This window comes from Lissotriton vulgaris, unplaced genomic scaffold (genome assembly GCF_964263255.1).
Source record: "Lissotriton vulgaris unplaced genomic scaffold, aLisVul1.2 SCAFFOLD_1795, whole genome shotgun sequence".
In the NCBI taxonomy this organism is placed as follows: Eukaryota; Metazoa; Chordata; class Amphibia; order Caudata; family Salamandridae; genus Lissotriton; species Lissotriton vulgaris.
This window is the reverse complement of record NW_028251578.1, coordinates 339,762-366,174: the sequence shown is the minus strand read 5'-3', so window position 1 is coordinate 366,174 and position 26,413 is coordinate 339,762. Positions and strand designations below refer to the sequence as shown.

The window sequence follows — 26,413 nt, the reverse complement described above, 5'->3', positions numbered from 1 at the left end:
CCCGTAGAACACCGTCCCTTCCTCCAGCAGGTATCCAAGGCTGTGGCAACATGTCCCTAGTTCAATTTCCTACCGGCCCAGGCCCCTAGAACTGTTGCTGTCGCCTGGCAACACCAGTACTTTGAATCTGGTGATGTCCTCCAGTTCAGAGAGCTCCTCTCACGTCCAGCGTGCCTTCTGATTCGAGACAGAAATCACAGCAGTCCGCATGAATCCTTATGAATTACACCATTTGTGCTGAATGTGTAATACAGAAATAGACAAACAGATTTAGCTCCATCAGTCGATATCACAGAAACAGCTTTACATCATGGCACGCATGGCGAAAAGGAATGGTGAAACCATAGGTGACAGCTATTGCTTACAAATGGGTTTAGGAGTGTTTTAGATATTTTAAATAGTCGCAGCAGTTAACAGTAGTGTTTTGCCTCTGACTTTACAAGGGCACTAGGTTAGTGCCCTTCCATTTCTGGTACTTTGCAGCACTTAACTTTTTAGTTTCTTGTTGATCTTGGCAGCTATGATAAGGAATAACCCAAAAACACAGGAAGATTAGAAAAAGTCTGTTCTTTTAATTTTCGCTTTGACATATGACTTATGCCATGCTGTATTTGGTCTGGTGCATAAAATTGAATGGTATTTTTCTCTATTTACTTTGCTATGTATCATGATGTGCATTTGAAAAACCCAATAAATAAAGCGTTTTAAATAATAAAATGAAAAAATGAATAAGATGCCCAGTTTAATTGCACCACTAACACATATTCTCATATATTTAATGAAATATAAACTCACTTCCAGTTGACAACTTTCTGTAAAAACTCTTTAGTCCTCTGCATCAGTGTTTTGAAGATGCTCATGTGAAGTGAAGCTGTGAATTGTTTTTTAAAGCAGCAACCAAGGACGTGGACTGTGTGTTTCTTAAAAACATTTATTTCTGTGACATCTAAAAATATTTCTTGCCACAAAATGCTTATTTGTGTATATTCACTCCTAGGGACTAGACGTGAAGGTTCTTTAAATGGCCAGCAGAGGGCGCGCCTCGCCTGCTGAGACAAATCCACTGAGCACATTGTATGAAAGGGAAAAGGGTTTCCTGTTCCAGGTCAGCGGTGGCAGAGACAGCACCAGAAACGGATGTTGAAAAATTTCCGGCCTCTCCCTCTGTGTCCAGCCTGCTGCAGAGGAGGAAGGACGCCCTGTCTGTCTGTGCAGTTATCTTCATCTTCAGACCCTCGTAGACCCCCCCACCACCTGTCCCAGACACCAAGTCTGCACCTGCCCCACCCCAGCCATAGGAGGAGGAGAGAGCCAGGAAATGTCTGCACAGGTTTCTGCTCAGGTAGGAGAATGTCAGCACCTTGTGCTGTGTTTGGAGAAATGGACTGAATGATCCTGAAAGAACTCTCTGCTGGGAGCCGGGCTCTTCTATCCAGGGACCTCTGGGGGTCTTCCGTCCAGCCGTGGGGGTGTTTGTTGTCTTCATTTGTTTTAAAGAGAGGATCTGTGCACTGCATCTTAATGCACTGTGAGAAATATGTGCACACTGCACTGCATTTCACTGCACTATGAGAAATCCGTGCATGCTGCACTGCATCTTAATGCACTGTGAGGAATCTGTGCACTGCAAGTTGCTGCACTAAGAGGAATCTGTGCACGCTGCACTGCATCCTAATGCACCGTGACAGATCTGTGCACACTGCACTTTAATGCACTATGAGGAATTTGTGCCACTGCACTGCATCTTACTGCACAGTGAAAAATCTGTTCACATTGCACTGCATCTTAGCTCTCTATGAGAAATCTGTCCACACTCTCTCCTCGGCTCTCGCTGTCAATTTGTTGACTTGCCCAACTGTACCCCTGTGTCAGAAGCTTGTCCCCCAGGCAACTGAACGTTAAGGCTTCTGTGCTGCCCCATGCCCCTTTGCCCCTGTTTTTATATAATTCTAGGTAAAACCTCAGTCATTGCAATAGATTCCAGCGGCATAGTTTGGCTTATAGCATTATCTGCTGCAAAGGATAATGCTGCAGTGATTGTGTGTGTGTGCACTAACCTTGGGTCTGCCAGGTAGGAGTCCTTTCAAGCAGTGGAACATACATGTCTGTGTTTTTGATGTACATCTGCAGGTTGGATGTGTGTGCATTTGAACAGGGTAGAGTTGTCTTTGCAAGCTGTGTGTGTGTTTGAGACATGTCTACAGTGTGTCTTTTTAAAGGGCGTCTGTCTTAGCAGATGTTGGCGACTGTCAGTCACTCTTCTTGGCCTCTCCTCTCTGTACAGGAATCTTTAGGATCACTGGCTGTAAGAGGGTCTGCTCTGTGCAGAATAGTCAGGTGCTACTCGGCACACAGCAGATGTCTGAGCAAAGTCACGTGTGAAGTTCTAGTTCTTCCCCATAGTTTGGAAGAATTAGGCAGCTTTGAGTGAGACTTCAGCACGACTTCCAAATATGTGAGTGACCCAAGAACCTAGGGCTGCTTGTTTGACAATGCCACAAGGGGTTGCTGCGCTCTCTCATCAACGGTGTGTTGATGACGATTGTGCTATGATGTGAAGCCTACATGAAGGAGTCCAAGAGACTCTTGAAGTCATTCTACTCTAGTTGTCACTTCAGCAGGAAGGGGAGAACAAGATGAGCGAGCAGAAAAAGCAAGAAGAGGCCAGAGAAGAGAAATAAGAGGGATACAGAGAGAAAATACACTAAGGGTGGAGAAAAGTAATTAATAGATATCGGACAAAATATGAAAGAAAGAAAATTGTATGGGAGGGAATGAGATTTCTAAAAGTTGGCCCGGAAAAGACATGTAATGACCATTATTTGTAGATTGCCAACAGTTGAATTATATTTTAGGAGCTATAAATTTGATTTAAGTTTGACGTGAATGTAAGTCTTCAAGTGTTATAGGTGTAATGTGCTGTTTAGTGGTACCAATACTTGAACCAACTTTACAGCTTTGGATCTAGGATTTAATCTTAATCCAAAGTATTCTGCTGACCTTTGTTTGCAGACTTGGTGTAGAAGCGTGGTGCCTTTGCTGATGCGGTGGGGATGCAGCTCAGAAAGATCTTCTGCAGGTATGACCAATGCTGGCATGTAGAGGGTGACCAGTGAGCAGACCCCTCTCCAGTCTGGGCTCAGCTGGGTGTAGGCGTGGTCGCTGCATTACCATTAGTAGTCCATCAAGGGGGAGGTGCCCCACTGCATGTCATTATTATCGGTTATACTCTTGCATTGGATTGGATCTCATCCTGCTGTGTCATGGTGTAAAGGAGTTCAGGTATGATATCGTACTTGGTTAGGTTCACTGTGACTTCCTGTGGTGCTATAGTGTTGGGCTGGAGTTTGGCTTTTATTCAGCATGAGGCTGTGTTGGGCGGTACCTCCTGGGACAGGTATAGTCTGAACCCACTCATGGGGTGTGAATGAGCAAACATAGCAGGAGTTGGGGAGATGCTTTGCTCCCCACTGAGATTATGTGTTGATACCAGGTGTGTTGTAGTAGTGCGCTATGTAATCGTTGTATGTGGTGAAGTTCTATATTAAGGGGTTTAGATCCTGGGGCACAAGCTGGACCACTTTACCTGGTTTCCTTTGCTGACACTTGTCCTGTTCCTGTACTGTGACTCATAGCTGAAGAAACATAAAAGCACATAGGTCAAAAAACAATACCCAAGTGAATGTGAGAATTTGGCCTCGCATATGCTGTCCACTATTCGAGTGGGCACCTTGCACCAGTTCAAAGGACCCTTATTGATGGTAGGTTTAAATCAACCTTTATAGAAAGCTATCCTAGTGGTAGCTGTGGAGAGCAGCCTTCGGGCTAAGTCTTGAAGGAATGTAAAGCAGCTTGTTTTACCAGTCTATAATCTTGTGAATGACCAAATGAAAGGAGAACCACACCATGTATATATATTTAAAATATATGTATTTATTCTAAACACATCCCTCTAGTCTCTTTATGAAGCTAGAGGCAAAAGTACATTCAGTAAACTTAAGTAGCACACAGTAAATTGGCACAATATAATTTGAGCCCTGGGGCGTACCAAACCATATATTAAGAAAGTGGTATAAGAACCACGACTGCCATGGAGACCAGGCGTAGAGCCTGTAGAACTCCTGGGGAAACCAGGAACCACCAAAGGTAGTGACACAGGGGACCCACGGCGGACGTGTGCAGTGTATGAACACAGCAGCGAATCACCATTAACTTCTATGGGGAAAGTCGCAGTTGGAATTTTAGCGATAATGGACACTTAGAAGTGGACTTGGAGCAAACCCCTTTAGAACTAGTAGGTTCTAGAGTCAACTTCACAGGAGCACCGGAGTACTCGAGTTACCTCACCCAGGGAAGCCGGGTGCTTGGGTGTCTTTTCGTGTTGGGTTTCGTCATCAATTTCAATGGCGATCTGCTGCAAAGTGCTGCTGGCATCCAAGTGGAAAGTGTCCGGGTGGATCTAAGGCTGGATCGGAGATGTGAAGAACTTGAAAGCATAGGGGACAGAGTCTGGGTCACTTGCCAGTGACCAGAAAGTCGATGAGCGTACGCCGACCGATTTCGGGTACTTGGAGGTGAAGAAGGTGAAGCTTGCATCTTCAGCCACGAGGACCAGGAGGCATCAACAACAACAAGGTACTGGATTCGAGCTGTCCCATGAAGGATGTCGAGTGCTGCGGTGTCGGTTTCCGGATTGGACCCAACAAGCCTTGGCAACAGCCACCCACGCAAATAACAGAGTTCGGCTTTGGTGCAGACAAGCAAGGTGTGAGGGAGTCACCACTCGGTGGGGAGTCAGGGTATGTCTGGAGCAACCTGGGAAGCCCAAAGGTAAGTAGAGTTACCATCATGGGGACCCACCAGTCAACGGACCAGGGATCGCAAATCGGCCTCGAGCAGAGATGCTAGAAGCGTGCTCACGGAACACTTGTGGAGTGTAGGCCCACAATCTTCGATGCAGATGGGACTCTGGGCTAGGACTACAGGTAGCCCAATGCAAACTTCGGGAAAGCTCGGGAAGTCGATGCACTAGCAAATGTCCACGGTGTCCAGGAGTTCCAGTCTCACGTCACTCGTGAGGGCTGCTGTTCTCAGCTTTACTAGGATCTCGTGTCGGCCTCCGAGAAGTCTGGAAGTCTATGTCCTGAGTCGCAAATACTTCGGAGTCCGGCAGGAGCTTCGGAAATGCAGACCGGCAAGATGGATGTATGACGTTACAACGCATTATTTTACAACGCAGACCGTTACATCGCAATTTTTACAACGCAGGATCCATTACAATGCATGCCTTTACAACGCATGTCATTACATAGCAGATGCTATTACAACGCATGCCATTACAACGTAAGTATAGGTAAGTATATCTTTTTTAAAAAAATGTAATTAAGTTAAAATAATTAATTTAATTTAATTAATTTAATTTACTTAATTTTAAAATTGTAATAAATTTAATTTAATAAATGTAATTCTATTAATGTAATTTAATTAATTTTAAAATTGTAATTAATTTAATTTAATTAATATAATTTAATTAATTTAATTTAATTAATTTTAAAATTGAAATTAATTTATCTTAATACATTTAATTTAATTAATTTAATTTAAACAAAGTAAACATTTTAATTAATATAATTTAATTTAATTTAAATAATTTAATTTAATTAATTTTACAATTGTAATTAATTTAATTTAACTAATTTATAAATCGAAAATAATATAATTTAATTAATTTAATTTAATTAATTTAATTAATTTAATTCAATTAAAGTCGTTTTTAAAAAAACCTGAACCCTAAAAATACCCCTGTACCCCAAAACCCAAACCCAGCCCTAAAACCTAAAAATACCCCTGTACCCCAAAACCCAAACCCAGCCCTGAAACCTAAAAATACCCCTGTACCCCAAAACCCAAACCCAACCCTGAAACCTAAAAATACCCCTGTACCCCAAAAACCCAAACCCAGCCCTGAAACCTAAAAATACCCCTGTACCCCAAAACCCAAACCCAACCCTGAAACCTAAAAATACCCCTGTACCCCAAAACCCAAACCCAGCCCTGAAACCTAAAAATACCCCTGTACCCCAAAACCCAAACCCAGCCCTGAAACCTAAAAATACCCAAACACCCCCAAACATATACCTCAGTACCCCAAAACATATACTCCTATACTCATACTTATTTTTAAAATTACTTAAATTAATATATTTAATTTATAATATAAAAAAACATAAATAAATATATTTATCTATAATTAATATTAATTAAATTAATTAAATAATATTAAATAAAATTTTAAAAAAATTATATACTTACCTATACTTATGTTGTAATGGCATGCGTTGTAATATCATCTGATATGTAATGTCATGCGTTGTAAAGGCATGCGATGTAATGGATCCAGCGTTGTAAAAGTTGCGTTGTAATGGAAGTCCGTTGTAAAAGTTGCGATGTAACTGCAATACCAGACCGGCAAGATGCTTCCTTGGTGCCTGTTTGAACAAGGGAGTCACTCCTTGATCCCAAGGGAGATTCTTCCGTCTTCTAGTCGTGTAGAATGTCGAAATTCCAGGATATATGTATCAGAGTTTCATCCATGTGTAATTTAAAGTCCTGTTGCCAGGGGTCCCTTACTTATACTAAAGATAGGGGTTGGACATACTCTGGGGACCCACCTATGGGAGGGTCTGGGAAGAGGGGTAATTACACCCCTTTCCCTTTGTTCAGTTTCGCACCAGAGCTGGGGCTGAGTGCCCCTGCAACCGGTTTGAACTGGGGTATGCACATGGACACCAAGTGTGCCCCCAGCACTGTCTGAAAAGCATTTTCTGAATGCACCAACCCTGCCTCAATACACTTAACCCTGTCTGGGAAGTGGTTACACCTCCCTGTCATAGAAAACATATTGTCAAGGCCTCCCCTGCCGAATTTTCGGCCAGCCGCAGGAGGTCAGACCTGTGTCTGTGGCTGCAGCATCCATTTTGTGATGCTGGGCTTCTTTTAAACTATTACCGATTAGGGCAGTGTGTACATGTCTCTCCCTCTAGAAGGGTGGGATTGTACCCCCGCTGCCAGGACTGGCAGGGGGCCGGGGGTGGGGGGGGTAGGATTCCAAAGTGTTTGACACCAAACACGACATGTTTCCAGGCAGCCATTCCAAAGTTAGCATTTACTGTGACGTTATAATGCACTTAAGAGTATATGGTCTGGCTGCATCACAGAACAGCCTCGGAGAATAGGCTCTGAAAGCTGCAGAGGGGTCAAGCTCATGCATTGGCACCCTCTCGCACACAACCAAGCACTCTGCCTGCAGGATTGATAAGGCCTGCCATATCAGTGACTGATAGGTTTATATGTGTCAGTGATTTAAGGTACATATCGGTAGCCTATATCTTAGTAAGGGGTGCATGCAGCACCTTACCCAGGCTGCAGTAGCAGACCTGTGGTGCCATTTTGGAAGGCTTCCCAGGGTGGCATAATACATGCTTCAGCCCCTGGTAGGCCTCTGGGGTACCTATGCCCTTGGTACCTAAGGTACCATTTACTAGGGACTCACAAGGGTAACCCAGTAACCAATCTGGGGTGTACCTAAAGTACATGCAATCATTTTAGAGAGGAAGCATCTAGGCTGGGGTCCTGAATAGCATGGCCCCAGCCAGACTAAAGTCGAGAAACAGTGAAACTCCAGCTAAAAGTGGGGGTAACCATAGTAAGCAGATTCTGCTCTCCTACAGTGAATATTTTAGTCAGGATATGAAAGAGTCGATGTAATGTCTGGGGGTAGCCCTTGGGGCGCTCCTAGAGGCAAAGTATTCGCAAAGTCCGGAGGAATCCCTACAGGGCCTTCTGTCCCCAAAGTGTAAATAGTTCATATTAGAAAAAGTTTGTGATAGTGACTCCTTTGATGGTTGAAGTAAAGATGAGTCCAAGCGAATATCTGACAAGTGGTACCTGGACTCTTTCCCTTCGACCTTGACAGCTTTGGGAGTTGAAAAGACTACTTTTTACGGCCGTTCAAACATGCTTTCTTTCCACTGGTGATGAAAGTTGTGGATCAGGACTCGGTCCCCGGACTGCGGTATGGTGTAGAGTAGGCCCATGGAGGTGCGCACCGCCTTCCTTTGGGTAACCTGTTTAGAGAGGAGTCTGCAAGTTTTGGTCGGTTCGGAGAGATAAACGATCTGAGGCGCATTGATTTTAGCCTTTCCTGTATGACATTTGGAGCGTTTTTATACCTATTTTAAAACCGCCGTATTTTAACTTTGGGGGCTGTTAGAGTAAGGGGAATTGAGAATACAGGCACTCTGACACTCCTTACACCTTCTCTTCCTCTTCTTTCAGCCCAGCCGCTTTTAAGCAACATCACTCGGCGGTGGGCGCCATCTTGAGTGAGGAAGGTGAGGTCAGCGCTCTAGTCGCGCCGTCCTCCCACCCTCCCTCCTTCCTATATAATGTGTCATCCACCCAGACGGCGCAGCGGGCTGGCGCAGCGGGCTGGCGCAGCGGGCTGGCGCAGCGGACGCGCCGGTTGCGCGCCGAAGCCGCGCCTAAGCCAAGCCCGTCTGCGCCCGTCCGCGCCAGGATCGCGCCGGGCGCGGGCCATGCTGCCCTAAACCTCCCAGTTCTCAGGTATGACTCCAACGCGCTGCTTTCTATGCGCCCAACAATAGCTAGCCTCAATTGTAATGCTCACCCCCCCACAGACCGCCTCTGGGGCCCTTTTTCCTGCCGCTCATGCGGATGGTCATCCTTGAGACCGGCCAGCCCTACTCCTCCCATTCCTCCCCCTCCCCTTCATAAGTTGGTCTCCTTTAACTGCGGTCTCATTAATGCCAGATCTCTAGCTTGTCACGGACAAGACATCCATGACCTAATTCTGTCACACGATCTTGACGCCTTATTCATTACTGAATCCTGGCTACACGATGCTTCTAACCCCGACCTGGCAACCGCCCTCCCTCCTGATTTTACCATCCTCAGGCGGGATAGGCCCAGCGGTCGGGGTGGCGGTTTGCCTATCATCGTTAAGAAACTCTTCAGGTGCCACACATTCGATTTGGCCTCTCTCAAGGACTGTGAGAGCATTGGCTTTGTGATCCACATTAACCCCTCCTCCTCCCTATCAGGAGGACTCGTCTACCGTCCCCCTGGGAACGCCACACCATTCTTGGACTCCCTCGACGAGACTTTGGGATCACTCATGACCCACTATCCCACTTTCACCCTTCTCTGGGATTTCAATCTTCATCTGGAATCCTGCACAGACCCCTACACCTTCAACTTCCTACACTCACTTGAGATCTTTGGCCTTTCCCAATCGGTCTCCCATCCCACCCACCGGGCCGGGCACACACTGGACGGCATTTGCACAAACCTGGCTTCCTTAGATGTCTCTCCCCCATTACCGCAAATATGGACAGACCACTGTTTTATTCCCTTCTCCATTAAGACTAAACCCCCTTTGTTACCGCACATCAAATACCCTCCCACCCCCTTTCCCATCAATTGGAAGAAAGTAGCCGAGCGCATCAAGCTGAACCCCCAGCTCTCTGTCCCCCCCCCCCCTCCTATCGTGGGAGAGGCATCACAAGACTCCATAAACTTTCATTTGTGGATTGACGGAGTGGTCTCCGCCAACTCCAACCCCAACCCCACCAACCAAAAATCAGGTCAAGGCAAAAGGAAGCCCAATGCTCCCTGGTATACTCAGGCCCTCACCGATTGTCACCTAAAGTGTAGGGTTCTGGAAAGAGAGTGGAGGAAAACTTACGATCCCACATCCAGATCCATATACATCCTTCAGAGGAAACAATACCTCTCTAACATAAAAAAAGCAAAAAAGGTATTCTTCACTTCAGCTATAGACGCAGCCAAACAGAAACAGCAAACTATCTTTAATATAGTAAAGTCCTTTACCCACCCAAAGGCACTGGCACTCGAAATCCCCCCATCACAAACCCTCTGCGACCAAATAGCAGACTTCTTCATTGAAAAAATCAATAACATTCATAAGGATTTCCCCCCGCCACCAACTCTCACACAAGATACCCACACAACTATCCCCTCTTTGAATAACTTTACAGCAGTCTCCCTGGCACAAACACAAAAGGCCATTTTGACCTGTAGATCAGGAGCCCCTACGGATTCCTGTCCCCCGATTATTCTACACCATCTTATCGAGGTCGTCAACCCGTAAATCAATGCCATTGTTAATGAATCCCTTAACTCCGGCATTGTCCCCACTGAATGGGAGAAGGCCATAGTTAAGCCCCTCATGAAGAAACAAAATAAATCCCCAACTGATTTATCCAACATGCGCCCAATCTCCCTTCTCCCAGCATTAGGCAAAATCACCGAGCAGTTAGTTCACGAGGAACTAAAAATCTTCGTGGAAAATAAACGCATCTTGCACCCACAGCAATCCGGCTTTCGCCCGGGCTACTCCACAGAAACTGCACTGATCGAATTATGGGACACCATTAAGTTCTTGCAGGATGAGGGCAGACAGGCTGTTCTCATCCTGCTCGACTTAACCGCGGCCTTCGACACCATCTCACATGCCATTCTCATCAACAGAATGCGTGAGATTGGTGTCGCGGGTTCCGCCCTGGCCTGGATAACATCATTCCTATCCAATCGATCGCAAACTGTCTCCTTAGGCCCCTTTCTTTCTGGCGAAAGACCCACCATCTCAGGTGTGCCCCAGGGATCCATACTGAGCCCTCTCTTTTTTAATATATATATGGCTCCCCTTCTCACGTTGATTGAATCCCACGGGATCCTCGTGACTTCTTATGCTGACGACACCCAGCTTGTCGTCACCATTGACAAAAGACACCCTGACGCTGCCCTTAGATTTCAAAACTGCCTTTCCCAAGTTTTTTCCTGGCTTAACCTGAATCATCTTAAATGTAACCGTGCCAAAACCGAAATAATACCCCTAGGCAAAGGCATCCTCTTTTCCCCTAAAGACTGGTGGCCTCATAACTCCGAAGCACCCCCGAGCGCGGTCTCCTCAGCCTGCAATCTTGGAGTCCAATTTGACTCGTCCCTCAGCTTTGACGAGCATGTGCGCATTACTGCGGGGTGCTGTTTTAGCCTGATCAGGCAGCTAAAGAAATTTTTTGACTTTCTGCCCATCTCAGCCAGGAAATCAGTCGCGGTGGCTCTTATTCTCTCCCGGCTGGATTATTGGAATGGCCTCCTAGCAGGCATAAAGAGATCTTCCCTTAAGAAATTGCAAAGTGTTCAACACGCAGCAGCCAGGCTTGTTTTGAAACTCCCCCGCAGGTCCTCGGCCTCTGCAGCCCTTAACACTCTCCATTGGCTGCCCCTCCATAAGAGAATTCTATTTATGCTTCTTGTCACGGTCTTCAAAGCCACCAGGAATACTGGCCCATCTTACCTGACTAAGCGCTTTTCGCGTTACATTCCAACTCGTTGCCTGAGGTCGTCAGGAGCTAATTTAGTTACTGTACCCCGAATAAAACTAAAAACTAAAGGTGGAAGGACCTTTTCATTTCTGGCTTCCAAGGCATGGAATTGTCTCCCCCCCAACCTTAGGCATGCCCCTTCAGAAAGCCTTTTTAGGAAACTTCTGAAGACCTGGATTTTCTCTCAGTCTGACTCATCGGTCCTCGCAGCTATCTGATCCTCGCTCTCCATTGCTGGTTCTCTGTGTGCTCAGCGCCAAGATGCTCCTTCCGGAGCGATAGTCGCGCTATACAAATTTTAATAAATATCAAAATATCAAATAAAGATACATTTAATTACCTAAGGCCTGGGAGCTGGACTCTGCGCTTAGTTTGGCTCTGCTCTAAGGTATTGGCTTCAGAATTGATCTACCAGTGACTAGCTGAAAGGGGGGCGGTTAGATGGTGGTCTCTGCTTGGCCTGACACTTAAATGACACTGGACATGATGTACACCAAGGGTCTCATTTAGATTTTGGTGGACAGGTTACTCCATCACAAGCATGACGAGTGTCCCGCCCGCCACATTAGTAGTGCATTTAATCCAGTGACAATTGTAGTAAGATGGACTGGGATATCTGTCACATTTGTGATACAATAACCAGTCTGCTAAAATCCAAATCAATCTTCAAGTCTGCAACCAATGTTGTAGCAGAGAGAACCAGTGTTGGACTTGGTCCTTTTTGCAGGGTCATACCTGAACTTTTTGCCTTCCTCCTGTATTTTGTCTGACCTGTTTTTGTTGGTTTTATGACTCTGGGCACTTTACCACTGCTGATCAGTGCTAAAACGCATATGCTCTCCCTATTATAAATTGATGTATGGATTAGTTACTCCATGATTGGCTTACTTGGTTTACTTGTCAGACCCTGGTACAGTGCACTGCGTGGGCCCAGGCTTGTAAGTCAATTGCTGCTGGTGGGCTTGCAGCACTGGTTGTGCCACCCACAGAAGCAGCCTGTTAAGTGTGTCTTGGGCCTGCCATTGCAGAACCTGTGTGCAGTCTGGAACTGCCATGTTGACTGGCAAGTGCACCCACTTGCCAGCCCTTACACCTTCTCTTTTCTGCATATTAGTCACCCTTATGGTAGGTCTTAAGCCAGGGTGGATTGTAGGTAAAAGGTAGGACATGCCCTGATATGTGTGGCATGTCCTAATAGTGAATTACAGCCGTTTTCGTTTTTCACTATTGCGAGGCTACCTGTTCCCCATAGGCCAGAATGGGCAGTTTGATTATAACATTTTGTAATCCTAACTGACTCAGGGAACTAGGTAGAATTCGAGTTTAGTATGCCTGAACTCAGAATGATAAAATACACCTTTTAGTGAAGTTGGTTTTAACATTCTGTATTTGAAAATACCTCTTTTAGAAAGTAGGTATTTTCTTGCCTAACTATCCAAGCCTGCCTCTGCTAGGTTGTGTATTCCTTGTCTGGAGCTTGAGTGACAGGGGCTGGAGGATTCCAGGAGACAGGGTGAGTCAGCACAGGGCTGAATAGACCCATCTGCATGTAGAGTGAGGGAAGGGAGAACCTGGGGCCTGAATAGGGCTGTGCCTGTCTTCCACAATGCTGGCTCCACCTCCTGTGGTGCGTCTGATGTCCGTGGCCCACAATGTCAAAGGAAAGAAGTCTTGTCAACAAAGTGCTTCAGGACTGACCAGAACTGGTTTGGACTAGGTACAGACACTCTCTGCCTTCAGAGAACAAAGAGAATAGGTGTATAAAAGAGGGGTCTCAGAGTACAGAAATGTAGATCACTTTTGGGAAACAAGAAGAACCTTTGCTGAGGAGAGGAACCAGAGAGAAACTGAAGTAGAAGACTATCCCTACGCTGAGTGCTGTTTGGGGGATTGGTATGCAGTGGTTGCCTGACTGCCAAATAAAGTAGAAAGGAACTTTGTGCTACTTTCTTCAACTTGTAAAGGATCTCCAAGGGCTTGGAAATTGAACTTGCCTCCTGCTAAAGTCTCTGGGATAACAGACTTCACCATCCAGCTCCCCTGAGTTCCCTTGTTGGGAATTTGAAGTGCCTGCTGTTGTGCTGGGCCTTCTGAGAGACTGCGTGTTGCAGGGAGCTGGAAGCGCAACTTGTGGAAAAGAAGCGTGATGCCGCCACAGACGCTGTCTTCGCATCACTGAAGCAGGGTGCCGCTGCTGTCGCATCACATCACCGAAGCGCCTCGCATCACAGGAGAAGCGTGTCGCCGCCGCTGTCGTCACATCCCTGAAGAAGGGTGCCGCGTCTGCCATTGCCTTATTGCATCACCGAAGTGCCTCGCATCAACGGAGAAGAGTGTCGCCGTTGCAACAGACTCCGTCTCATCACCAGAGAAGCGTGTCGCAGGGCCTGTCGCAGCTCAGACGATTCACTGAGTTGCCGCACGGCTGTCGGGCATGCACACATCGCCTCACTGTTGTTGCATCAAGAAGAAGACGCATTTTGTTTCATTGCATCGGATCCTCATCGCATCATGGCTCATGGCATTGCGGGTCGCATCGCCACAAAAGCTCAGTGAGAATCCGACGCATCACCTCCCCACGCAGATAAGAACCAACGCATCACCGTCCCCTACGCAACAGTAGGGAACCGACGCATCACTGTTCTTGTGTGTAAGGAAACCAACGCATCACCTTCCCTGCCACTCTTTTGTGTATAGCATTACGCATCCAAAGGTACATTGAACATAACGTAAAGTGTTGCATTTACCATCTAAAGAGAACTAAGCTATTTCTACCATTCTAAAATACGGTATTGTGGATTTTTGTCATTTTTGGTCTTGTGTTAAGTCTATATAAATATACTTATTTTTGATATACATCCTGTGTGGTGTCCATCTGTAGCGTTGTCATTGTACTACTGTATGTGTTCACAAATGCTTTACACACTACCTCTGAGATAAGCCTGCCTGCTCGTGCCAAACTACCAAGGAGGTGAGCAGGGGTTATTTTGGGAGTGTCTAGACGCAAGGGTCCCTATTTGATCAAAGGTACCTACCTGCGCCAACTAGAGACCCCCAAATCTAACAACCAGCATTACAGGATGGGGGCCTAGAAGCAGCTGTAGTCCCAGAGGCACTGGAAAGGGAATCTGAGTTTGAGAGAGTGGACTGATAACAAATGAACCTTGGATCTGTTGTGGCTACGCCCTTAGGATTCAAAGTACGAGAGCGCCCTTGGCATAAATCCTATGATGCTGCAGCGTGAATGCAATACATGAGAGCTATTAAATGCTACAAGAAACTGATTGAAAGAGCCCATGTCGAATTATTTGCAGACAAATCAAAAACAGCTGTAAGCCTTCTAAGGAAATCTTGTGAACAACCTGATTAAACCCACCTCCAGTCCTGGATTAGCGGAAGCTTCTAACAGCCACTGCAACAAGCTTGGTCAATGATCTTTATCTTTACTTTAACAGGAGTGAGAAAACAGTCAAACCTGTCTCTCTTGAGACAGAGACCTACTACTCCCAATTGGCTACCTTGGACCAATTGGCTCTACTTGACGCAGATTCTATTTCCACCCTAATGCGTGAAGTGAAATCTGGATCTCCGGATGACCCATTTAAACCGGATAATATTTTTTAATTTCAGTCGAGCGTCACACCCATATTTCTAGAATTAGCCAAACTCTTGTTGAGCACTGAATAAGTAACAATATCATGGAAACATGCCAAGGTTATCGCTTTTCTAAAAAAGTCTTCGCTAGATGCCACTCAGCCAGAAAACTATAGACCCATTTTTGTTCTGTTGTTTCTGTCCAAGGTTGTGGAGAAACATGTAAACAATCTTTTAACCAAAATTGTTCGCAAAATGGATTTAGATCACACAGCTCCAAAATTGCTCTTTTACCAGTTATTCAATCCCTTTGCAGTACGGCAGATGCTGGTAAATCCCAGGCTCTGTACCTCCTGGATTTAGGTGCGACCTTCGACACTGTCTCACATGTAATAATATTAACTTCTCTCACTGACCTGGGGTACAGGGCAAAGGTCTGGCCTGGTTTACCTCCTTTTTAAAGGAGTGGTCCTTTCAATTTATGCCCCACACCCCTCCCTTTGCCTCATCCCAAAGAGGACGGGCTCCTGGCATCCCTCTGGGTTCGGAGCTCAGTCCTGCCCTTTTTAATATTTCCGTCAGACCTCTAGCGGAGGTAGTGAAATCTTTTGGAATATCTCACTAGTGTTGTATGCTCAGCTAATTATTTCCCTATCAGCAGTCGACACGCTTTGGTGCCAAATCAAAAAACTTTGTGTTAGAAATGGGATTTCTGGCTATCCCAGACTTGCTCCAAAGCGAGGCAGAAACCACCACTCTAGTCAGGATAAAGGAGTTACACTTGTAAAATAACCCCTGCTCACCTCCTTGGTAGCTTGGCACAAGCAGGGATGCTTATCTTAGAGGCAGTGTGTAAAGCTTTTGCATATAACCAACAGTAAAACAGTGTACCCACTACAGAAGGACACCAGACCAGTTTAGAAAAATATCAAATTTTTATATACTTAAGACTAGACCAAATACGATAAAAATCCACAATACTATACTTCAAAATTGACACTTATCCAAATCTGCCTTAAAAAAGTCCATCCGGGGCTATCACGATGTTGTGAACAATAAATCCAAAAACAGTTCTGGCTGACAGCGAGGTCGCAGGCCAACTACGGGGCCGGTAAGACCCGCAAACAGTACCTTTCGGAGATGCAAGGTGATGGGGGCCTTGAAGTCACTCGTGTTGCAGGTCGAACACCTTTCTGATGGGATCCGGAGCGCTGGCGCCATCCCAACCGCTGCTCACCAATGTGAGAAGTTGGCCTGATATGCAGTGCTCACTATTCTAGTGAACACTATGTATCAGTCCAGCAACCCTTATTGATGATTGGTTGTAAGTCAACCTTATAGACCAGCTATCCTAGTAGCATGGACAAGAGCAGTCTCTAGGCTAAACTCTAGAGGGCGTGTTAAGCCAGCTGTTATACCATCACATATACCCCTTGAACACCAAGTGAAAGGACACCACACAAGTTGTTATGAAAATAAAAGGATGTTTATTACAACACAACAGCCCTGGACTCTTTATGAGGACAGGGTGCTAAGCACAATACAAAGCTCTTAAAGAAATACTGAAAGTTGCACAATTTACACCAATGCCCGAGGGGCACGAAAAACCATATACTCTACAAGTGGAATGCGAAATTACTAGCATGTAAGTACTACTCTCATAGACTTTAGAAACGCTGGACCTACAATGCTGAACCCTTAGATTAGAAGCAGGCGGCCTAGGGACGTCGTGTGTAGAGAGGAAACTCTCACGCGTAATGCGGGACAAAGTCTATGGTTGCTAGAAATTACAAAGTTAGTGTTCTCGGGCGAACCCGACTAGGTAGGTCAAAAACGAAAGTGGATCTAGACACTTAGAGAGTTGGACTACGCTGGAGCACCGTGGTACTCGGTTTACCTAGCCCAGGGGCTGCGGCTGCATAGGGTTCAAGTGTCGTCGGGAATCCTCGTTGACGAACCAGGAGCCTGAAGTGGAAGTTGCTGGCAGGCGACCAGTGAAGATGTTCCGGGCCGATCCAAGGACTGGATCAGCTGAAGAGAGTACCTGTAAGCAGAGGGGACCAAGTTCTGAATCACTAGCCAGTGATTAGATGGGCACCAGGATGGCACCGGATGGAGTCACCTCGACCAGGTGAGTGGGCGACGCTGGGCTCTGCAGTCTCTCGACCAGGAGGCGTTGTCGGCGACCAGGATGGAGGTGCGAGCTGTCCCACGAAGGTATCTGCTGTCGGCGATGCTGGACCCAGGATTGGGGCAACAACTCTTGGCAAATGCAAGCCCACGCGGTGGACTCAAAATGGCATCTGGAGTGGACCAGGAGGGTCCGGGGGGCTCCTCTGTTGGAGGGAAGCAAGGGCCAGCCTGAGCAACCAGACCAGCGATGGAGATGTCGTCGTTCGTCGTCAAGAGGGCTACAAGCCAGCAGGCAAGTGGCCGGACAACGCGGTGAGCAGAAAAGAGCAGAAGGGCCCCACGCAGATCTCGTGAATGCTGGGGGGCTGGACTTCGGTGCTGGAGCTGCTCAGGGTTAGGGCTTCTCAAACCCCAAAGCACTCACTCGAGGATCCCTCGGCGGTCGTGCTGGATAAGCATAGTGCAGTGAAGATGGCCGGTCCCTCGAGGTCTCGTCACACCCACGAATCTCAGCTGGGCTGATGATGCAGGTAGAGGCCAGAGGTACCAGGGAAGCCGGGTCTCGTCGTGCTGGTCGGTCTGATTCCGGAGGAAGGACGTGCAGCAAACCGCAGGTTACTTAGTTGGTGCCCGCAGATGCAGGGTGACTACTCCTTAGTCACAAGGGAGAAATCTTAGGAAGAAGTCTTGAGTTCCTTTCGTAGAAAGTAGTTTCAGGATTCAAAGATGATCTAATTTGGAAGGGTCCCCGCTCCCACCTTTATACTAAAGAAAGGGGCTGGTACGGGACTAGGTCCTGCCCATGGGTGGGACCAGGAAGGGGGGTGGTTACACCCCTCTCCCATGCCGGACTTTCCCCAGCTCAGGGGCTGGTGTGCCCCTGGAACTGGTTCTAGCCGGCCTATGCATAGTGAGCACCGGGGTGCCACTTGCAGTCACCTTCCTATTCAGCCCTGCCTACCCAGGATACACAAAACCCTGTTTGGGATGGTGCTAGCACCGCCCCTGACAGGAAACCCTTTGTCCAAGCTCTCCTCGCTGGAAGGACTCCCAGCAGCAGGAGGTCAGACTTGTGTCTGTGGTGGCAGCATCCATTTTGTGATCCTGAGGCTCGAGTTAACTTTAACCGGGGTTCACAGTTACATACATGTCGTGTCCCTCTAGAAGGGTGGAATGCTAACCCCGTCGCCAGAATTGGCGAGGGGTTAGTATTCCAATTCGTATGACACCTTACTCCACATGTTTTGATAAAGCGATACCAGAGTTGGCATATAACCGCGAGGATTATAATGCACTTAAGAGTATATGGTATGCGTTATCATGGAACAGCTATTAGGACTTGGTTCCGCAAGCTGCAAACGGGCTCAGCTCATGCCAGAGCACCATCTCACATGATTCCAAGCCCTCTGCCTTCAGGATTGTCAAGGCCTGCCATAGGAGTGACTGATAGGAGTCTCTGAGTCCATTTTAGGGTTAGATATAGGCATACTATATCTAAAGCAAAGGGTGATTACACCACCTTGCCCCAGCTGTCGTGCAGCCAGTTGTGTCAGATTTAGATGGCAAGCCAGGGGTGGCATAATACATGCTGCAGCCCCTGGTAGGCCCTGGGTACACCTATGCCCTGAGTTACAGGGTCTGATAAGGTGGCCCAGTACCAATTGGTAAATGCACCTAAGGTACACGTGTCAATTTAGTTAGAGAACAGCTAGGCTGTGGGTCTGATTAGCAGGCCCACAGCCAGGGAAGTCGTAAACCAGTGAAGCAAAAAGCAAACATCTGGGGTCATCATGGGATTGCAGACCCTACTCTCCTACAGGCTCTACCTCAAGCCCTTGGAGAGTCTCACCAATTTGGTTGCAGAAAGTCCAGTCCAGGCCTTTCACTGCCCAAAACAGAAGCAGCCACTTCAGGTCACCCCAGCAAAGCCCGCAGCAAAGCGATCGGTCCTTTCAGCAGTTTCTCTGGCTCTCCTTCTGTGCAGTCTTCTTGATCTTGTTGAGTTCTAAACCCAGCATTTGTACTCAAAAATCTTTTGATCTTCCAGGCAGAGGGTGTTTGTGTCCGGCCAGAACCAGTTGGGCCTTCTCTGGCGTGAATTCCTGGCAGGAGATGGAGACGGCTTTGTCAGAGGCAGACCAGGCCCTTTGAGGTGCAAGACTATCAGGAGCCACCCTGCTCCCTAGCCATCTGTCGTCCAAAAACCAGGCAGGCAATCCACATTCCAGCAGAGGCAAGCCAGATGACCGAGTAAAATAATACCCACTTTCTAAAAGTGGCCTTGATGAACTCAGAATGAAACGGGCACCCTCGCTAAAGGCTGCATCTTTAGACGCTGAGTCCAGGCCTACCAAACTTCCTTCACCTATACCTTTCTCGCGCTACGTACGTGGGTGACACAATCCGAGCTGCAGGCCCACGAGTATCGGTGGACTCACAAGCCCCGGTACACGCAGTGCTCGTTACTGGGGACTGACAAGCAAGTCACACATTCAATCATAACACAATTTACCACAGGAGCTCCAGCATTTTCCCACTGATCAGCAGTGCGAAAAGCGTGCAGAAATGTTATACCACCAAAAACGGAGTCAAAACTGGGAGGGCAGAAAGCAAAACCTCGGGGGAACACGCCAAAAGATGCCAAGTCTAACACACATCCCCTCCAGCTGAATGTAGGGGGAACTACCCACACTCCTGGGAGTTTTCCTCACTAAGGCGGAAGAATCGGGACAGGCCATCTGCGTTGGCGTGTTCTGTCCCACGACGGTGTTCCACCGTGAAGTTCATTCCCTGTAGGGAGATGGACCCCCTCAGCAGTTTTGGATTCTCCCCCCTCATCTGCATTGATCATCTGAGAGGCTGTGGTCGGGCTGAACTTAGAAGTGAGTACCAAACAGGTAGGGCCTCAGCTTCTTCAGTGCCGAGACCACTGTGAAAGCATCCCTTTCTATGGCACTGCACCTTTGCTCCCTTGGGAGTAGTCTTCTTTTACGGAAGACTTCTGGCTGGTTTAGGCCCTCTTCGTTCAGTTGTGAGAGCACTGCTCCCACTCCATGCTCTGATGTGTCGGTCTGCACAACAATTTCTTTGGAGAAGTCGGGGGCCTTGAGCATGGGGGCCGTGCACATGGCGGCCTTCAGGGTATCAAATGCTTTCTGGCAGGACTCGGTCCAGATCACCTTTTTCGGCTGCTTCATGGAAGTCAGCTCAGTTATATCCCTATACCATATCCCTTAACAATACTCCGGTTGTATCCGGTGAGTACTAAGAAGGCCCTCACCTCGGTCTGGGTCTTGGGGGGCTCCCAAGCCAGAATGGTGTTGATCTTGGTCTGTAGGGGTGCCACCTGGCGCTCCCTACCTGGTGTCCCAAGTACACCACTGACCCTTTCCCGATTTGGCACTTACTGGCCTTAATCGTGAGGCCTGAAATAAGAGACAGTGCACACCGATACCCAGCCCAGTAAAGGTCTGAAACAGACTCAAATAAAGGAGCGTGTACCCGCATGTTTGCGTCCTCTGTTTGTTCCACATAAGTGTCTACCTGTGCACTTCCTCCGTTTGTATGCCCCGGGCGAGCTGCTCTAATTGCGCTTGTGATCCTTGTACTGCCAACCATGGCATTTGACTATCAGATCATTACCTGATGTCTGCTGTGTGCATCGAGTCATTCCCCTGCTTTAGCTGTCAATGAACCCTGTTGAGCGAGTACACAGACATAAGGGAGTATGGAAGATAATGATCAGGGATAAGGTAAAGCTGATTGTAAGAAATGTGGAGCTGTGTAAATGCTGCACTCACCCTCAAGCAACGGATATCTTGTCCCACTCTGCCAATGCTCCATCCACCGACAGAGAAGCATGCTGGCACCAAACGCAAAACATTGTCAGAAACCATGGTAAGGTAGAAAAAGACAAAAAGCAGACACGTATTGGCAGCAGAGATATCGCAGGTATATTGCTGCCTGTGATGGAATCTCTATAATAAATGCTGCAATCGTCCAACATATGCTTGAACAATCCCTAGGAATGTGGCAAAGATAACTTAACAAACAGAAAAGTAAAGATAGGAGTTGGAACTTCAGCTGCTCCAGTTTGAACTGGAAAGTACTGTCAAGAAGAGTGTGAATGGAGCTACATTTGTTATATACTTCCTGAAGCGTTACCATTATTATATACTTCCTAGAGTGTTAATGTAGCGGGGAGAACATGCAGACAGAAGGGGTGGCCCCAAATGTGGACTGGTGGGTCACTGACATGACTGCCCCTCCCTCTTTTCATTCACATCAGAATGATTGGAGTTCGGACTCCCAGTCCCTATGGAAAGAAAACATCGACGAAGAACAGGAGGGTTCCTTTATTTGGGCGTATGTCGAGGATGAAGTCACGCCCCAGAATGACGTTTACTCCGCGGGATTGGTCAAAATGGAGGAAGCAAGAAGACCGGCGTGTGATGACACCGGGAGAGCGCATTTGGACTGGAGTCGAGTTCCAGGAGAGTCGGGAGAAGAATCATATCGGGAAAAGGAGACGGGAGAAGGACGAGACGAGGGTCCACAAGAGGAGGTTCCAGAGCCAGGAGGCCACCGTCACTGTGATTCGCCCAGCCACACTCACAGCGGAGTGTGGCTTAACCAGGAATGGCAGAGCGTATCGGGCTGGCTGGGGAGGAGGGGAGGCGCCCTTCAGTAGTAAAAAGAGCGCGTTGCAGAGTACTGCCTGTACTTCAGGCATTGTAAATACTCTGTGTGCTCCCCTCCCTTTTCTATCCCTGAATCCTTACACATCCTCTCCTCACAGTACCCTCACCCCGTGTAAATACTTGTAACATACACAGTTCACGATGCCCCAAAACACCTGGTTTACCCATGGGAACAGCATAAGAAGGACAATACCTAACTGGTCCTCATTTCTTCCCCACGCATGTCCTACGGTGGTGCAACCGAGGAGGAGTGGATAGCAGAGGACCCAAAGAACGAAAATAGAAGACCCCAAACGAGTGCAGGAGGAGTCAACCCAACGATATTGGCCAGAGAAAGACTCTCGCAACGAAAAAAGAAAACTTTCATAAAAATAAAACCCTACTTACCAAGGTCTGGTCTCCGTGCCCTTCCTTCACCCCCTTCACCCCCGCAACAGTTACCTTTATTATATACTTCCTGAAGCGTTGCCTTTATTATATACTTCATGAAGGGTTTTCTTTGTCATTTAGTTTTTGAAAGGGTTACTGTTGTTCTACACTTCTTGAAACTGAAGTGACAGAAGCACATCCTGATCCATCGCTTTTTCCACAATCCCTTCTTGTTTAAATGAAATCTTAGCCATGTGCTTCTTCCTAAAGCTGTACCTCTAGCATGAGGGCGCTCAGTGAGTGCTCTTTCTGTACTAAGTTACCCTGTGAACACCGGAAAATCACCTACTTTTCTGAATTAGGTAAGAGTGACATGTTCAATGGAAGATTTAGGTAAATATCTGTGTATGGTGAATAAGCCCTTGGTAACTTTTAAAAATGGTAAAGAATAGATGTCTTTTACAACTTGTTAAATATTGTGTGTTCTCAGTCTCTTACATTTCCATTTAGTGATTTTAAATCTCTTTACATCCCATAGGAAACCAGCTTTGAATGCACAAATGATCGTGAATAACGACAGTAATCTAAAAAAAAGCGGTTAGAAAAAATGAGCTCCAATATTCGGGAAAAGATCTTCACAGTCAGAGACTGAGGAACCTGAACATAAACTGATAGATCCTGGAAGAAGCAGTACAGAGCAATTCAGTGGATCTAAGAGTCTGAGCTGTGCACCTCTATGCAACAGGACTAAGAAATGACCTCTAGAAAATGAATGCAACAACACTACAAACTACCTCCTGAGTAAACAGGCCTCCACCACCAGCTTTGATCATGTGTTCGGTATGAGGGGAATACAGTATTGCTCTGCTTCCTGTAATGATGGCAGACCACCATTCAGTGCGCTAAGTGTATTGTAAACTCTTTCAGGCCAAACCACAGGAACAAGAGAAAAGCACAATGGAGTGGAGCCAGACAACTGAAGGGTAAAGGAAAGAGAGAGTCTCTGATCTACAACAGACTGTTCCAATTGCATCGACCTGAAGGAAGACTAATCTTAACTTGTAAACATGCAAAACCATTCCGCAATCTAAAAACATAACCACCTACAAAGAAGCTTTACTTGCCACATTATAATATATGTAGTTGGCGAGTTTTGTATTTCATTGTGAAATCTGAAATCAAGCATCCAAAGTACCACACGCATACAGGAAATGTGAGAATAACACGTGCTTTATCAACCATGTTAGCTCCTCAGGAAACGCAGTCATGGGATGCAGACAAATGTAAACCCGACCCAGAGAAACGAACCAAGAAAGAAGAATCATACACAAGCAGCAAGAGCTTTAGTTTGTCATCGCTACTAAAGAACCATCAGCAAACACACACAGGAGAAGCAACGTGCAATTGCAATGAATGTGTGAAGAACTTTAGTCAGTTATCACAACTCCCAAGACATAAGCGAACACACACGGGAGAAAAATCTCACCATTGCACTGAATGTGTGAAGAGCTTCAGTCAGTTATCACAACTCCAAAGACATCAGCGAACACACACAGGGGAAAAACCGTACCACTGCAATGAATGTGGAAGTAGTTTTAGTGATTCCTCAAATCTCAGGATTCATCAGCGAACACACACAGGGGAAAAGCCATTCCAGTGCAGTGAATGTGTGAAGAGCTTCAGTCGGTTATCACATCTCCAAACACATCAGCGAATACATACTGGGGAAAAACCATACCATTGCTCTGAATGTGTGAAGAGCTTCAGTCGGTTATCACAATTCCAAAGACATCAGCGAGCACACACTAGGGAAAAAGCATACCATTGCAATGAATGTGGAAGTAGTTTTAGTGATTCCTCAAATCTCAGGATTCATCAGCGAACACACACAGGGGAAAAGCCATTCCAGTGCAGTGAATGTGTGAAGAGCTTCAGCAGGTTATCACATCTCCAATCACATCAGCTAACACATACTGGGGAAAAACCATTCCAGTGCAGTGAATGTGTGAAGAGCTTCAGATGGTTATTAGACCTACAAAAACATAATCGAACACACACTGGGGAAAAACCATACAAGTGCAGTGAATGTGTGAAGAAATTCAGTCAGATATCAACCCTCCGGAGCCACCAGCGAACACACACAGGGGAAAAACCATACAAGTGCAGTGAATGTGGAAGTAGTTTTAGTGATTCCTCAACTCTCAGGAATCATCAGCGAAGACACACAGGGGAAAAACCATTCCAGTGCAGTGAATGTGTGAAGAGCTTCAGTCAGTTATCACAACTCCAAACACATCAGCGAACACACACTGGGGAAAAGCCATTCAAGTGCAGTGAATGTGCAAAGTGCTTTAATTGGTTATCACAGCTACAATGTCATCAGCGAACACACACAGTTTAAAAGCCATTTAAGTGCAGTGAAAGTGTGAAGAGATTTAGTTGATTAGAAAATCTACAAAGACATCAGCAAACACATATTGGGAAAACACATATAATTGCATTGAATGCACTGGAGAAGTGTGGCTCAATGGTTAGAGCGGCTGACCCTGATGCAGAGGTCTAACCCGGGACCAGGGTTCAATTCCCCGCCTCGGCGGGTCTTGGGCTCAAAATTCCACTGACCTGATCATTCTCGCCTCTGTGCCTATTCCAATCATGGAGTCCCACTCTGCAACTCTGGGCAATAGCTTGCTTAATCTCCACAACGGCCCCCACAATGCTAAGGATGCCTTGCCTCCACCTTGGGGGTGCCCAGGAGTGGACGCCTCACAGGGAAAGCCAGGATGGGTTCCACAGCGGTATTCGTACAAGCGCCTTGAGACCCTTGCGGGTGAGTAGTGCGCTATACAAGTATCAATTTACAATTTACGATGTGAAAGTAGTTTTGGTGACCCTTCAACATTAAGAAATCATCAGTGAACACACTTAGGGGAAACGCCATTCAAGTGCACTGAATGCGCGAAGAGCTTTAGTCGATTATCAATTCTACGAAGACATCAGCAAACACATGCTGGGGAGAAACCATACCATTGCAGTGTATTTTGAAGTAGTTGTGGGAAGGATTTTTGGCAAACTACAGGGATTAGTGATAAAACCCATAAACACAACACACTTGAATAAGTTTAAAAAGCACAGACTGGAGAATATTTCTAGCTGATTTTGGTGTTTGGTCCTTTTGTGCAACAACCGGTTCAATGACAGCTGCTAGAGAACAACGTTCAAAGGCAGAAAAAGTAAAAGTAGGAAATTGTGACCTGTAACTGTGAGATCATGCTTACAGTGCACAACATTTAGATCCGAAGCCCTGACGCGGGGCAAATGATGCTCATTTCAGTCATCACATGCATCTGTTAATTGCACCCACCATAGTGGCTCTTCTCCAGAGGTGTCCAACATCAAGCTGGAGCCTTGGGAAATTTGCTGGCTCACCACTGACTGTAAATAATTCACGGCCAGATTAATTGTATATGAATATATTTGAGACCTTTCTTATTTACAGAGAATTAACCAACCAACTCCTAACTGGTGAAAGGACAAAATCCGTGCATGATGGCAACATTATTGATCAGAGAGAAAGCAGTTGAAAAGTGTAGTTCTTAATAGGTTTCTGAAAGCTTGAAGATTAGGTAAAGATTGAGCCTTTAGCAGTAAATAATTCAGCTCTTGGAATCCAGAAATATCGACTCGCTGCTTTACATTTCTTGATCCTTGGCACTGAAACAGAAATCTGGATTCATAAGTAAAGGAACACAAAAGATACAGACCCTTTTTAACATCTATATACAAACTCTGGCAGCAGTGGCCAGGAGCAGAGGATTAGCTGTGGTATCTTACACAAATGACACACAGCTGGTGGTGGCATTATCTGACAACTCTGGGCAGCTATTGCAGATTGGGTGATGGCCAATTGTCTTCAGCTCAATGGCAACAAATCGGAGATCTTGGTCATGGGCAAAGATATCCATCTGTGGAGTGACCTCTGGTAGCCGTCTTCTTTGGGCCCTCCGCCGGCTCCTAAAATGGCAGTAAAAAATCTAGGGGTCTGGATAGACTTTCTTTTCAAACCCAGACTAAGGTAGTAGCCGGAGTTTGTTTCGGGCTCCTACGTGGGCTTAATCCTTTGCTGGGTTTCTTCGACCCTACCATCTGTCAGGTAATCATTCACGCCACAGTACTCTCTAGACTGAA

General features: G+C 46.6%; 1 protein-coding gene across 1 annotated transcript; it reads left to right on the top strand.

The window, feature by feature from the left end:
* The first annotated feature begins 1,198 nt into the window (after positions 1-1,198).
* On the top strand, positions 1,199-25,877 carry LOC147662840 (uncharacterized). Its single transcript, XM_086950871.1, has 2 exons — positions 1,199-1,342; positions 22,764-25,877. The coding sequence occupies exon 2, from the start codon at positions 23,466-23,468 to the stop codon at positions 24,624-24,626; it is 1,161 nt and encodes a 386-aa protein (XP_086806997.1). The 5' UTR covers positions 1,199-1,342; positions 22,764-23,465; the 3' UTR covers positions 24,627-25,877.
* The last annotated feature ends 536 nt before the right edge of the window (positions 25,878-26,413 follow it).

Coding starts and splice junctions, on each gene's coding strand:
- LOC147662840 (XM_086950871.1), top strand. CDS start 23,466: ATGTTAGCTCCTCAGGAAACGCAGTCATGGGATGCAGACAAATGTAAA.